This window comes from Myotis myotis, unplaced genomic scaffold, assembly GCF_014108235.1.
Source record: "Myotis myotis isolate mMyoMyo1 unplaced genomic scaffold, mMyoMyo1.p scaffold_m19_p_6, whole genome shotgun sequence".
NCBI classification, from domain to species: domain Eukaryota; kingdom Metazoa; phylum Chordata; class Mammalia; order Chiroptera; family Vespertilionidae; genus Myotis; species Myotis myotis.
In genome coordinates this window covers 90,692,061-90,706,462 of record NW_023416368.1, presented here as the reverse complement: position 1 = coordinate 90,706,462, position 14,402 = coordinate 90,692,061, and the positions used below count along the sequence as shown (strand labels likewise).

General features: G+C 48.6%; 1 protein-coding gene and 1 long non-coding RNA gene across 4 annotated transcripts in view; one reads left to right on the top strand and one right to left on the bottom strand.

The window, feature by feature from the left end:
- Window positions 1–257: 257 nt before the first annotated feature.
- CHMP7 (charged multivesicular body protein 7) lies at window positions 258–13,512 on the bottom strand. Of its 3 annotated transcripts, none has more exons than XM_036314706.1 (10): window positions 13,115–13,512; window positions 10,508–10,679; window positions 4,946–5,131; window positions 4,678–4,811; window positions 3,921–3,969; window positions 3,585–3,704; window positions 3,146–3,244; window positions 2,874–2,934; window positions 1,861–2,040; window positions 258–1,632 (listed from the first exon to the last, which is right to left on the bottom strand). In XM_036314706.1, the coding sequence occupies exons 1-10, from the start codon at window positions 13,411–13,413 to the stop codon at window positions 1,580–1,582; spliced, it is 1,353 nt and encodes a 450-aa protein (XP_036170599.1). In that variant the 5' UTR covers window positions 13,414–13,512; the 3' UTR covers window positions 258–1,579. The 3 variants fall into 3 exon arrangements, with proteins under 3 accessions (XP_036170599.1, XP_036170600.1, XP_036170601.1); XM_036314707.1 differs by having other exon boundaries at window positions 13,285–13,416; XM_036314708.1 differs by lacking the exon at window positions 13,115–13,512 and adding an exon at window positions 12,882–12,976.
- Window positions 13,386–14,402, top strand: part of LOC118658902 — an 18,056-nt gene continuing 17,039 nt past the window's right edge. The window contains exon 1 of the long non-coding RNA XR_004968406.1: window positions 13,386–13,949. This is a non-coding gene — a long non-coding RNA (uncharacterized LOC118658902). The remainder of the gene's footprint in view (window positions 13,950–14,402) is intronic.

Genomic DNA, 14,402 nt, shown 5'->3' with positions numbered 1-14,402 from the left:
AACAGGCAAAGGAAAAGAAAAACTAAATGATGGCACGCTCCTGTAACCAAGGCTATTCAATGGATGTAGCCTCCCCCAGAACAGCATGTGAGGACCACCAGTGAGACTGGCTGGCTTTCAAAGAAGCTCAGCACTGCTCACTTCTCCTGTAGCCCCACGTGAAAGCCATGTGGGTATGAATGTTGGAGGTGGGGGTGGAGAGGAATGAAAGAACATGGAACTTTATGCAACCTAAAGAACGGACAAGGACAAGCACGCGGGTTTTTTCTTTTAATTATTTACCAGATAAAAAAGAAAAAATAGTGATTGTATCTCTTCCCTCCCTACATTTCAGTTGACCCAGGTCCAGTGGGAGAGACATTTGTTGAAAGGTGATTTGAGCCCCTGGCCTGGAGCAAACTCGTCCCCTCTCCCGCACCACCTCAGGTGGGGGGCCAGGAGCGGCTCCAGGCAGGACTTGCATGGTGGCAGCAAAGTGGCAGTGTGGCTGTCCTCCTCTTCTCCCTGTTGCCACAGCATCCAGACTCCCTCCTGTCTGTCCCACTACGCCATCCTCCCCCAATCATCAAAGGAGTAGGAAGATGGGGCTTGAGGTGGAGAGCAGGACTGGGAGGCACGTAGCAGATCCAACAGAAGGCCCTGATCTTCTGCTTCTATTGCACAGCCTGGCTTAGGTCCCCTGCCCTGATCAGTGGGCAGAGCAAAATGCTTCTGGAATTCAAAGAACCTGTTGTTGTGCCGGGCTCAAGGAGGGGAGGTGTGTTGTTGTGTGGCTTTTTCTGATATATGTATCTCCTTTAAGTTATTCCATGATGGGGCAAGGCAGATTATGCCTCCTTAAAAAAGCATACGGGATTTGGATACTTGGGGCCCTGCAGTCACCGGGGCTTTTCCCTTTCAAGTTCAAAAGTCCAAGAATAACCCTTTCTCCAGTCAGATCTTCTCCTGCTTAGAAGAGGCAACAGCAACCACCACCACACAAGCTCCCTCCACATGTCATGCTTCTCAGCCACTCAGGGTGAACTCTTGTTTGAACACCTGGAGAATTTGACAAATGACCCTAAAAAAGAACCTTTTACACTGTATGTTTCTGCATAAAGTGGCAGCTGTTGATTCTCATTCTTCTCATTACCAATGAAAGAAGAGTGGGACTGGATCAAGTTCCTTAACTGACCTTACAGACAGAATACATTCCTCTAAGAAACAGTGGGGGTGGGGGGAGAAGACTGATTTTGATTTAGCAAAGCTGCAAAACTTTCACCTCCATTGGTGGGTAAAGACAAACCTAACTGAGCCAATGGCAAGAACTGCAGGCTATGAGAGACGACAGGGCAAACACAGAACTGTATAAATTGTGGCACGATAAAGATGACAAGGCAGGTCCACAGCCAGCTGGGAGCAGGCCTCTGGAGCACGCGTCCAGAAACGATCTGTCCTGTAGTACGTGGCAGCGTCCAGATAAATCAGAGCGGCTCTCCTTCCTCCTCTGAGGGTTTCCCATTTAAATAACTATGTACACACATACAAGCCGGTCTCTCTTTTATAGGAAGGTCCTTCACTTGAGAGTCATACAATGGCTTTAGACAGTCGGTTCCAATTGCCTTTTTGGAGATTTCCTGCTTGGGACCAAACCTGCAAGGAGAAAAAATGATGAACATGATACCAGGAAGACCTTTAAGATGGAGGCATCCCAGTGTGAAGGCACTGAGTCCTAATACACACAAGAAACCCGCAGCTCCCTTACCGGGCTCTGGGACCCTGGCAACTAAGTAACTGGGCTGGGACTCATCAACCCTGCGTGGCTCTGGTCAGCCAGAGGGCCCCAGGCCCACCAGCAACCCTGGGAATACAGCTCCATACCTCCATCTGATAAGGACAGTTTCTCAAGTTCAGCTTCAAGTTCAGCGTCCGAGATCCTAGGGACAGGCACACTGTTGGTATAAAACAACTCATGGGGGTTGTCGGGCAGATCCAAAGGTTCTTTGGTGGTATCCTGAAGAAGGATGTCCAACTCCTTCTCTAGTTCCTCATTGTCAAAATCTGGAAAGAAAAGACAAGATGAGGACATATACTGCCCAGCTGCCCAGGGAGAAAATGCATTTAGGATTCAAGGACTGAGGACAGCACAACTCAGCTCAGCTTTACAAAGGAAGTCCAAGCCTGCTCTGGCTGGCTGGCTCAGTTGGTTGGAGCATCGTCCCATATACCAAAAGGCTGTGGGTTCAGTCCCTGGTTGAGGCGCATGCAAGAGGCAACCGATTGATATTTCTCTCTTACATCGATGTCTGTCTGTCTGTCTGTCTGTCTCTCTCTCTCTTCCTTCTTCTCTCTAAATATATCCTTGGGGTGAGGCTTTAAAAATAAAGTCCAGGCCTCCTTGCAGGTAAAAGAAAAAATCATGTGGCTGGCCGGTGTGGCTCAGTGGGTTGAGCGTCACTCCATGCATCAAGAGGCCGTTTGTTAAATCCCTGTCGGGCGGGGCACATGGCGGTTGTGGGCTCGATCCCCAGTAGGGGCATGCAGGAGGCAGCCAATCAACGTTTCTCTCTCTCCCTCTCCCTTCCTCTCTCTCTCCCTCTAAAATCAATAAAACATATTTTTAAAAAAGAAGGTATACTTTGCTAACCCCACAGAACTGACCCTGCCTGTGAAGAAGCATCTTCCAGTCAGAAGCCTAGTCAGTAAGGGGCGCTGGAGCACAGCGGGAGGAACTGACAAATCCTCCCGAGTAGCCTGTGAATAAGCCCCAGGGAGAGGGCAGGGAAGGAGAGCCCTGCCTGCACCAGGAAGGCAGATCCATGACCAAACCTACCAAGTACAAGGGAATGAAGTCCTCTTAGGAAGGAAGAACGAACAAACCAGTGTCAACTCACCTAAGCCATTGGTTACCCCACCAGCCAGAGTCTGAGAAACTTCATCCTGGGTGTCACACAGCTGTAAGGGAAAAGCACAGGCCTTCAACTGAGTGATATCTCTTTGGGTCTCAGTGTACAGGGTTGCAAAGTAATGCTATCCCATCCGAAAATCAAGGAAGGCTTCCTCAAGTTCACAAGAGAGAGGCCAGCCTGGGGAAAGAGGAAACGCGAGAGTCCCATCTGCCCTCAGGACTTCCTTCTGCAGAGTCCCTCCCAGCGCCTTCCCGCACCTCCTGAATCTGGTCCACCAGGCTCTCTGCCTTCTCCACGGTGACATCCTTCATGGAGAGTTTTAGGGCTCCTACCCCAGCCTGATAAGCGTTGAAAACCTAAGGAGAAAGCAGTTATTAGTGCAAATGAAGAACATTGGACAAAATACATACAATGTTGTTTCTCTCCAAAGGATAGCTTTGGGGGCTGAAGGATGTGGGTTACTGTTAAGCTGATTAACATTGTTTCATCTCTGAAGAACAGCTTGGGTGTTTTTTTGCTACCCACGCTTGATTCACCCCACATCCTCCCGGGGCCAAAGCTTCCCAACAAAAGAGGCTCAGGCAGCCATATCCTTAAAGAACCCAGGCCTCCTCCCAACAGCAGAGCCACAGGGGAGGGGATGAGAGGGTGCCGGAAGGGACCAGACAAGTGCTGGGGCATCGGGGCAGTGGCTACCATCTGATCCGTCTGGGAGGCATAGATCCGGTCCAGGATGCCTTGAACAGTGTCCAGCTTGGCATGCAGGGCCTCAATGCGCTTCTCCGTCCGCTGTTTGGCTTTGAGAGACCTCAGTGCCTAGGGGAGCATGGAGACTTGGTCAGGGTCAGACTGGGCAGGATGAAGGGCCAGAAGAAGACAGCTGTTCCCAGATGCCAAGATCATCCCAGGCCTCCTTTCCTCTCATTTGTAAAATAAGCTGTGGTGCCTGGGTCACCCTCTCTGACTGCTGAGGCACCTGTCACTGCCAGCCCAGGGCGCAGGTACACAGCTGGGGGGGGAAAGAAAACTTACCAGCTGCTTCTTTCCTGCTCGGCATGCTCGGCGGGCTTCTTCCTTACACCTATGAAGCAAAGGGACAGAGCGGGATGACAATGCATAGGATGGGGTGGAGGTACCTCCAGATCTGAAGATCCATACATTCCACCCAATGGCAAGAAAAATGATGCCCGACAGCTCACTGCCAAATTCTTGCAAGTTGAGAAATAAGCCCGAGAACCCACAGGGGGAGAGAGCACGCCAACAAGGCCTCTGAGAGCCAGGAGTTCGGAAACAGGTATCTAACACCAATGACTACTTTGGACACATCCCGTGGGTTTCTCCCAGGTAAGATGGAGTGAACAAGTACATCTTAATCCAGTGTCTATATCCTACTTTTTAGAGAAGTGTTCTGTGGCACAGATGCCTTGCACGGTCATGGTCATGCGAGGGGAAGAGCAGGAGCCCCTCAGACACCTCTCAAAGGCAGAGACTTGTCTCATTCACTGTTGTAGCCAAGTCCTCAAGACAAGGCCTTGCTCAAAAAATATTGGGTAAATGGATACTGGTGTGGGAGAGCATAAACATAATGTGATTGGTCATAATCTTTGGAGGAAGACTTAAAATTCATTTTTTCTCCTTTGTGATATTCTGTGCAGTGAGTAGTTTTGTAATTAACAAAAACAAACAAACAAAAAGATAACCCTTTTATTTTAAAGAGCCCACAGACACCAATTCTTCGCTGGCTGTGGGCAGCAGGGTGGGTTGGGGCACTCGGCTCAGGGGTAGTTACCTCTCTGCTTCCTGGGATAAGGACTCCACTTTGCGAGAGAGCAGCTGTTCACTCTGCATCAGCTGGTACACCCCAACATCTACGTCGTTGACAGGAGAGACCTTGGCATGTGGCCCCCGGGCAAACTTTACAATCTAAGGGACAGGGACAAATTACTGCCGCCCCTCCCACAAATGCTGAGACATTCCCAGGCAGAATGCTGGTGGCATGTCTGCACACCCTCAATGAGTCATCGGGGAGTCAGTGAATGAACAGCTGAACTCCATACCTTTTCCCCATTCTGCTCGAGGACTGTGACTCTCTTCTCTTTCTGTAGCTGCAGCAACACCAAGTAGAAGGTTCTCTCGTCGGGACAGGGGCCCACACAGAGGGTGCTCAGCTCCGACAGGGCCACCACAGGGTGGGAGGAGAGAGGGGAGTTCTGATACAGACGATACACCTCCTCAGCCTTCTCCTGCAGGGAAGGCGAAACATGCTCACAGGCCTGACCACCACCCACAGAAGCCAGTGAGCCCTGACCCCCTGCTTCCAAACAACACTCACTTAGGGCAAAAGCAGAGGGTGCCATACTGTCTTCCCTAAAGTGGCACTTTGGAAAAGAAACAGGATTTGTGTTTTTTAAACGCTGGAGGAGTTTGGTGAATACGGATGAAATTAGGTACATGATATACTGGAAGCCAGCGCTATGCTTGCACCTCATCTGGGGCTTTATATTTAGGTATCTCCCTGGCGCATGGTTCCCCAAGGGAAGAATGAGTGGTGCGGTGTGGTGGAACGGCCAGGAATGACAGCTGATGCCTGGTGTCAGCCCAGCCTGTGCAACCCCAAACCAGTCAGTCTCACTGGTGCTCAGCATCCCGCTCACAAACTGAAGGCCTCTAAATTCCCTTCCAATCTTGGTCTGTCCTTTTGTATGCCAACTGGCAATACTGCAAATGAGAACATTATTGTTCTCAAGAGAGACAAAGAGGAAGGACAGGGTTTTTTCGAGAAGTCTAAGAAATAAAGATTTCAAGAAATAATGCCCCTGTGTTCCTCCTACATGCAAATTACTCTCTCAGTCTTCTGCACACCAGAAATGTTTACTGAGGTATTCACAGAACACTGTGAAAATATAGGGAGGGAATAGCCAGGAATTTGGGAGGAGAGAGGAGAGTTCTGATACAGATGAGGTTGATATAGGAGGTCGTTTGGCAACAAATGGTTGTTGCAGGGTGAGTGAGTTTCTAGGTGAAGCAAATGGGCTGGGCATTTCAGGAAGAAGGGTGATCAAGAGCAATGGCAGGAAGTCCGAGTCAACGTGGTATTTACAGGTCAGATGGGAAGGGGAAAGAGTAGAGGCTCTTCCATCTTGTACAAGTGTGGTGTCTCCTATGCTGTCCTTCATTTGGCAGATGGTGGGGAGTCAGTGAAGGGAAATGACATGGTTAGATTAACAGAGATCTAGCTGACAACTGGGAAAGGATGGGTTGTAGGAGTTAGGCTTAGAGGAAGGGGAAACATTTAAGCAAGAGGATATGAGGGACTGAACAGAGATAGAGAAAGGATGGATTCAAACAACATTTAGAAGAAAAAGCAGGCAGGCCATGGTAACTGGGTGTGAAGTCTAGCAGGACTCCTGGGTTCTGGCTTGAGTGACTGGGTCAATGTGATTCTATTAGTTAATAGCAAGAATACAGGAGTAGAAAACATATTTTAAATGAAAGACAAAACATTCTATGTTGGATATGTTAGTTTAGGATGCCTGAGGTACATCCAAGAAAACCTATACAGCAGGTAAATGGATATACAAATCTGAAGCTCAAGGAGATACCCGAACAGGAGATAGAAGGTAATTAAAATCACAAGGAAATTCATAGAGTGAAGTAATAGACTGAAGGAAGACCAACGTTTAAGAGATGAAGGAGCTCACAAATGAGATTCAGAAACACTGCTCAGGAAGAACCAAGGAGAACCCACGGTATAATGACAACAAAGTCAAGGAAATGGAAAATGTTAAGGACTGGTCAACGGTGTCAAAGGCAGCAGAAGAGTCTACTAAGATACAACCTAAAGTTTTCCTCGGATTGACTGCCCCAGTAGATAACAACACTTAGTATAAAGTTACAGGTTGGTATCAATACACAAATAGATTAATGGCACCCAACATTTTAAATAAGTGATGTTAAAACAACGGGTTATCCATTTGGAAGAAAATAGTTTTTCCTCATCACATATACAAAAATAAATACTGAATTATTGAACTTTAAATGGAGAAAATGAAAGTGTCAAATAATTTGAAAAAAATATTTAAAAAATTTTAAAGTAGAAGATGCCTTCCTAGGCAAGACCAGAAACTCAGTAGCCATAAAGAAAACTTTGAGCCTGGCTGGCGTGGCGTGGTGGTTGAGTGTCGACCTATGAATGATGAGGCCATGGCTCCATTCCTGGTCAGGGCACATGCCTGGGTTGCAGGCTTGATCCCCAGTGTGGGGCATGTAGGAGGCAGCCAATCAATAATTCTCTCTCATTATTGATGTTTCTATTTCTCTCTCCCTCTCCCTTCCTCTCTGAAATCAATAAAAATATATTTTTTAAAAAATGGAAACATCTGACTACAGAAATAGGAAAATTTCTATATGGTAAAGACATCATACATAAAAATAAAAAGCAAACAAGAGACTGAGAAACAGTATTTATAGGCCTAAACCTAAATACACATACACACATATATTTCATACATAGACAATTCCTATAAATTAATATAAAAGATTAATAATCTAATATAAAAACTGGATATAAATAGGCAATTCACAGAAGGGGATATGTAAATGGCTAATAGATAGTTGAAAAGATGCTCAAACCCTTTGATTTGATGAGGTATCATTTTTGTTCATCAAATTGGCAAATTTTATAAGACTGATATTATCCAGTACTGACGGAGGATGTGGGGAGACTGGACACTTAATGCAGTCTTAAAGAAAGTGCAAATTAGTACAAATTTCTGAAAAGTAATTTGACAATTTGTTATAATGTAAAATAAATTGTATAATGTACATATACAATTTCCAGAAGTCAATTTCATAAAAATAAAAGAAGTACATAGATGTACAGACAAAGCTGTCAAATACATTTTTTTTTTTTTTGTAACAGAGAAATTGGAGTGACTTAACTGTCCATCCGTGTGGTAAGTACTGCATAAATTGTGGCATATTTATAGATGATCATGCAGCCATCCAAAAGAATGCAGTAAATCTATATTGTGGAGGGACCTGGAAAGATGCTCATGATACATTAGAGTGAAAAGAGCAAAAAGCAGGCTGCAGACCAACAGATAAAATAAGAGTCCACTTCTGGGAAAAATGGAGTATATGTGCATACATATGTATGTATGTGCATATTCATTTATTTATTCAACAAATATTCATTGGCTCTGTTCCCAGGGTCCCAGCAACTGCTCCCTTCTGGTAGAAGTCAATAAATAAACAAACGCGTAGATACAAATTTTCAGGAAGTACTGAATGCTAACAAGAAAATAGAATGTAAAGTAATATAATAGTGTGAGACAGGGTCAATAACAAATGTCTGTTAGCGCGCGCGCGCGCACATACATACACACACAGACACACACACACGCCTGCGCGTCTGTGCACGCACCTGGGAAGGGAACATACCCAAAGAGACAGAAATGGGATGAACAGAAAGGAAATTTTCATTTCTTTGTCTACTTTTTTAAAATAGCAAAATCAACGGGCAAATTTTTCGTTTTGTACTTTTTTCAAATAAAAAATGACTGGTTGCTTTCTATAACTAGACTTGAGAAAATCAATTTACCTCAGAAGTAGGTTTTCTTTCTTTCAGAAAATATCCAGATAAGACCCTTTAGTTTCAAGGAGATAAATAAGTCTCCATCCCAGGAGAAAACAGTGAAGTCACCAAATATTAGAAAGCGGAATGAGATTAAATAGTACATGTTCTGTTTAGTGACATACACTGGGTACAGATATAACAGGACCATGCCCCTACAGAGCTAGAAGATTTATTTTTCTACCTAAATAGGATTAAACTGCATTGCTGCCAAATACTAGGTGGTTCTTGGAAGACCTATGTAATTCCACTTCCACCTCCATCTCTGCCTTTGCTCTCAAAAGACTGAGTCCAAACTTTGTTTTTGGACTCGTGTGGGGATAAATGGATCTATCTCCCTTTGCTCCAGGTTGGAGACATTGAGGTAAGACTGCACAGAGGAATGGGGCTTGGCACGGAACCCCCCAAACCACCCTATAGCTTCTCTGGGGCCTTGGCTAAGCAGTGTGTCGGGGGATAACCATGAGGGAGGGGGTGGAGTGCCGTGGGGCAGAGAGGTGTCCCCCTGAAGAAAATAAGTACTGCTCAGTCAACAATCCTGGAGGACTGGGAGAGGTGGTAGATTTTGGAGGCTTCCTTCTCAGTCTGAGGCAGAGAGGTGGGAGGTCTGCTGAGAGGAGGAGAAACGAGCTTCTCTTGGGGCAGGGGAAGGGGGCTCTGAGCTGCATCCAGCTGTGTGGAAGCCTCCAGGGCTATGCAAGGACCCTGATGTTGGGTTTGGTCTGCAGTTTCAAATATAGCTACTGTCTGCAGTGTACTTCTGCAAAGTACACAGTTCAGGCACCTTGTATTCTCTCTCTCTTCCTCCCCCTCCCTACCTCTCTCTGTCTCTCAAAGGTTACTCTAATCTTGCCCACAGCAGTTTTGGTGGAGTGGTAGGGCTGAAGTAGGTGGGCACTAGGTCAAAGAGAGTGTGGGAGGCGAGGAAGTGGTGATGACAAAGCTTGGATGACAAGGAGACAGAGCAGAAACTAGGCAGCAGCCCAGGTCCCACACAGGAGTCGAGTGGGTTTACAGGCTGAAGGTGGTGAGCACCAAAGAGAGGGAGATGGCCCAGGGCTGTGAAAGGGGACTCAATTTTGGTGATAGGGTGACTTTCTCCGGCAGGGATGGAGACTGGTGGTTGATCTAAGGTGGTGGATTTGCTGGTGCCCCTGTTGTGGACCGGGAGAGCGGCAAAGGAGCTGAGGGTACAAGGAGGGAAGCAGGCATAGCTGCATGCTCTAGGCCAGTGATGGCGAACCTTTTGAGCTCGGCGTGTCAGCATTTTGAAAAACCCTAACTTAACTCTGGTGCCGTGTCACATATAGAAATTTTTTGATATTTGCAACCATAGTAAAACAAAGATTTGTATTTTTGATAGTATTTTATATATTTAAATGCCATTTAACAAAGAAAAATCAACCAAAAAAATGAGTTCGCGTGTCACCTCTGACACGCGTGTCATAGGTTCGCCATCACTTCTCTAGGCTGAGGAGGGAAACAGGCCAGGAGGCCGACTGACCAGGAGAGCAGGACGGGATCAGGGCCTGGTGGCCTGTAAGGCCTGTAGTAAGCTCGAATGGGGAAGGTTATAGCCAGAGAAGAGAAAATCTGAACCTAGTTTGATTTGGAGGGGAGGGGGGTACGCCAAAGCTGATGGTCACAAGGTCCTCAGGAATCCTGGGAAATGCTTGTCAGTAAACTACAGAAGGCAAAGCATTTTCTAAATGTTTAGCTTATCACGAATCTGTACAAATACAGAAAATAATCAACTGTATGTTACTGACAATTCCTAGACAGAGAATCACCTTTGAGATGTTGCAGTCCAACTAACAACTAAACAATGCTACAGAATAAAGTCCGGAATAAGGGCGGTTAGGTGAACTCAGTTACTGCCCATCACCATGTAAAAAACTATGTTGTTCTTCTAGTGGTGCCTGAAGGGGTGTGGAGGAGCCGTCAGCACACCAGAGGACACCCGCCCTCCCTCCCGAGCACCCACCTTGAGCAGCTCCACAGCCACGAGCACCTCCTCGGCAGGAACCTTATTGTCCCCAAGCACGTTGGAAAGAGTCCACTTGAGGGGCTTCAGCAGGAAGACTCCGACCCCCCAGGAGATCCAGCTGCTGTCTACGCTAGCCATGAAGTCTGACTCCCGCTGCAGCTCCCCGCGACTGCAAAGAAAGAAAAGGGCATGCAGTAGGCGTAACGCAATGCCCCATTCCAGTCCCCACATACCCGACCCCAAACAAGGAATCTGTCATGACCATCAACACCAGTTAGTAGGCACCTGCCCTGGGCAGCTACTATGCTTATGCTCCGGCTCACAGCCTCACAGCTCATTTTAGCTAATGAGAAAACGGAGGTGCTGAGAAGGTGGAGAGGCCAAATCTAGACTGTAATTTGGCTCCAAAACAGAAGCTCTCCACTAAGACTTCAGAGGCACAGGGGCTGCAGGGCCTATGATGGAACTTACAAATGGAGCTCAAAAACAATAAAAATGAAAACAACAATAATGGATCACTATGAAATGCAAGTCATAAGAATACAGTGGGGCCTTGACTTACGAGTGTCCCGACTAACGAGCTTTTTTGAGATACGAGCCGTCTCTCGGCCGATTTTTTGCTTTGAGTTGCAAGCTCAAAAAAATTCGGGTTACGAGCCAGCTTCAGATACCCCACCGCTAGTTGGCGCAGCGAATGTCACAGTGATTTGACATACGAGTAATTTGAGTTATGAGCTCGGTCACCGAACAAATTAAACTCATAAGTCAAGGCCCCACTGTACAAAGAATTCAGAGAAAGGGTTTTTTGCTGTTCCCAGGGTAGAGAGGAGAGAAGATAAGTATTTCATGGTACTGGTAGTAGTAGCTACATTTACTGATGCTTACCATGGGCTAGTCCAGCCGTGGGCAAACTACGGCCCGCCCCGTTTGAAATGAATAAAACTAAAAAAAAAAAAAGACCCTACCCTCTTATGTCATGATGTTTACTTTGAATTTATATTAGTTCACACAAACACTCCATCCATGCTTTTGTTCCGGCCCTCTGGTCCAGTTTAAGAACCCATTGTGGCCCTCGAGTCAAAAAGTTTGCCCACCCCTGGGCTAGTCACTATGCTAAGGGCTATGCAAGGAATATCTCTTTAAATCCTCACAATAAACCTAGGCACAATAATCATCACCATTTTATAATTGGTCAAATGGTCAAACTAAGCCTTGAAGAGGTACACAATGTGTCCGAGGTCAGAGAATTTACCCATTGTCGCATAATTTAGCCAGTGGCAGAACTAGGATTTGAGCCCAGGCCACTGGCCCTCAAGCAAAACTGTTAAACTACTCTGCTATGCTGCTTCCACGGAGCATATCTTCCTCCGAAATTCTTCAGGTTCCAGATGCTGTCAAACACCAGGAAGTGCCAGCAGACAGGAAAGGAGAAACTGAGGTATGAAAGGACTCTGCATCGGCAGTGGTAGGGGATGGTCCAGCTGCAATAAGGAAGCCCAGACCGGTCCTGTCCCTCAGAGACCTCTTCAGCTACTGTCTCCCCTGCACCCCACTTCGGGCATGAACTGAAGCTCTGGCCACAGCACACTTGCTCAGAAAAGAGACGTTTCAGAATAGCTTGTTCCATCCACGTCAGCCAATGGGAAGGCGCTGGGGAGAAGGGAGACTCTGGAATCAGGAAGAACAGCATTGCAAAGTTGACGGACTTCTTCATTGACTGAGGGAGGCAGGCACGGGGCTGGCGAGGCTGCTCTCAGGATGATACATACAACGTGACGTGCAAATGGTTGAGAATCAGAAGACGAGGGTCTGGTCCTGGCATTATCTCTAAGCCGCTGAGGAACCCCCAGTACGTCGTTCGGTCTGCCTGAGGCTGTTTTTTTCTGACTGCTGAGGGTAGGTCCATCATCTTGTCCGCGGGACTGCCGAGGAGGTCGGAGGAAACGGCCTATGCGAAGTATCTGCACACTGAAGCGCTATTCATCTGTTAGGTACCCATGTTATGGCCTCGGGTACCCAAAACCCTGCACCTGTGCACAGGCAGCAGCACCTACAGGACCTCCTCAGGGCGCCGGGACATTCAGCAAGGCCCTCAGCATCCGGCAGGTACTCTGCTCCAAACAGCCTGCGCCAAGGACAAGCCAAGATAGGCCAGGCGCACGGCTTGTGCTTGGGCTGTTGGCAAGATCCCTACAACCTGGCCTCTTCCCCAGCACGGCCCCCTTCTTACCTCTGACCTTCCTTCCTTCAGTAAACCTCCCTGACCTGTTCCGGGGTGATGACATTGGGAGGCCCTAGGAAATAACCCCAGAACCGGGTTCCAGTCCAGACAGATCCCCGCCACCTCCGCCAGGAAGGCTCCTCCTCTTACCGTCTGGATCGCCTCTAATCGGACCATCCCCAGACCCGTCTCCATCTCCCCGCGGGCGCCCCTACCCCGGGCGCCTGGTCGTCCTCTTCCTCCGCCTATGAACCAACACGGAGGCTGCTCTGAGGCAGACCCCGGCTGGGCGCGGTGCGTGCGCCGTCGGGGAAACCGCGGACCCCTGCCCTCGGGAGCCGCCCCCAGCCCAGGCCCCGGCCCCGGCCCCGGCCCGCCCTCACCGCAGCAGGTCCTGCAGCACCGTGGCCAGCCCCAGCGGGACGCTACCCTTGCGCTGGAAGGCCTCCTGCAAGTCCCGCAGTCGCAGGCGCACCACCCCTTGGCGGCGGCTGTGGCTCAGCACCAACGGCGCCCAGAAGCCCATCTTGCTGTCCCAGTCGGTGCTGTTCACCTCGCGACTCCTTTTGAAGGCGGAGAACAGGAAGGACATGCGCTCCTCGTCCTCCTCCCACTCGGGGGGCAGTAGGCCCGCCGGGTCTCCCCCGGCCGGGACTTCGGCCTCCCGCTCCGGGGACCACATCGGAACCCCAGCCCCGCCAAGACTCCGAACACCAGCCTGGCCCGGGTCCCCTTTCGCCCTCGTTCCCTCCCGGCTTCCGTTCTTTGACCACCGCCTCCTCTGTCATTACGTCACCGTCTCCTCCGCGTGAAATAAAGCTCACACGTCCTCACGGCGCATGCGTGGCCCCGCCCCCCGCACCTAGAAGCGGAATGATGACTCTATTTGCGTGGCCCGTGCCCCCGCCGTCTTTGTGAGGAATGAACAGCTTTGCGCCTGCGTAGCGTGCAGGTGCGTAGCGCGCACCCTCGAGTCGTGGTTTGTGGGAGCATTTTATGGAGGAAAATGATAATGCCTCCACCTTGTGGTTTCGGATAGTGGAACCGCAGTCCCGCTAGGGGCGCCAGAGGCGCTCGGATGGCCCCGGTGGATCGCCGTTTACCGTGGCTCGACCACCTACGTTCAGATGTTTAAATTTCCACGCTACTGCACTTCCTTTCCCGATGTCAGCGGTCAGCGGGCCGCCCCGCCGTGACAGTGCGTGCGCTGACTGAGAGGTATGTTAGCGTCGGCTGCTCTTACTGCGGGCGGTGTAAGAAACGTCCAAACAAACAGAGAATCTTTCCGAGTTTATTTGAGCCAAACTGACAATTGCCTGGAAGCAAAATCATAACGGAACGAGAAAGTGCTTCAGAGAATGCAGTTTTGCAGTTTGTTTTATCAGAGGAGGAGGCCCAAGGAGGGTTACATGGTGGTAGGTCAGGGAGGCGGGAGAAAGCAAACCAGGGAAATTTCAGCGTGGATACAACAGCGGTTCTCAAGCTGTGGGTCGCGACCCCTTTGGCGGTGGAACGACTCTTTCACAGGGGTCGCCTAAGACCATTCTGCATATCAGATATTTACATTACGATTAATAACAGTAGCAACATGACAGTTATGAAGTAGCAACGAAAATAATTTCATGGTTGGGTCACAACATGAGGAACTGTATTTAAAGGGCCAGAAGGTTG

Bases quoted from the DNA above. Each gene is read 5' to 3' on its own strand.
- CHMP7 (XM_036314706.1), bottom strand. From the start codon at position 13,413: ATGTGGTCCCCGGAGCGGGAGGCCGAAGTCCCGGCCGGGGGAGACCCG. The intron at 4,812-4,945 runs GTATGGAGTTCA...CCTGTCCCTTAG, and splicing joins TCGAGCAGAATGGGGAAAAG to ATTGTAAAGTTTGCCCGGGG. The intron at 2,041-2,873 runs GTGAGTTGACAC...TTTTCTTTCCAG, and splicing joins TGGGGTAACCAATGGCTTAG to ATTTTGACAATGAGGAACTA.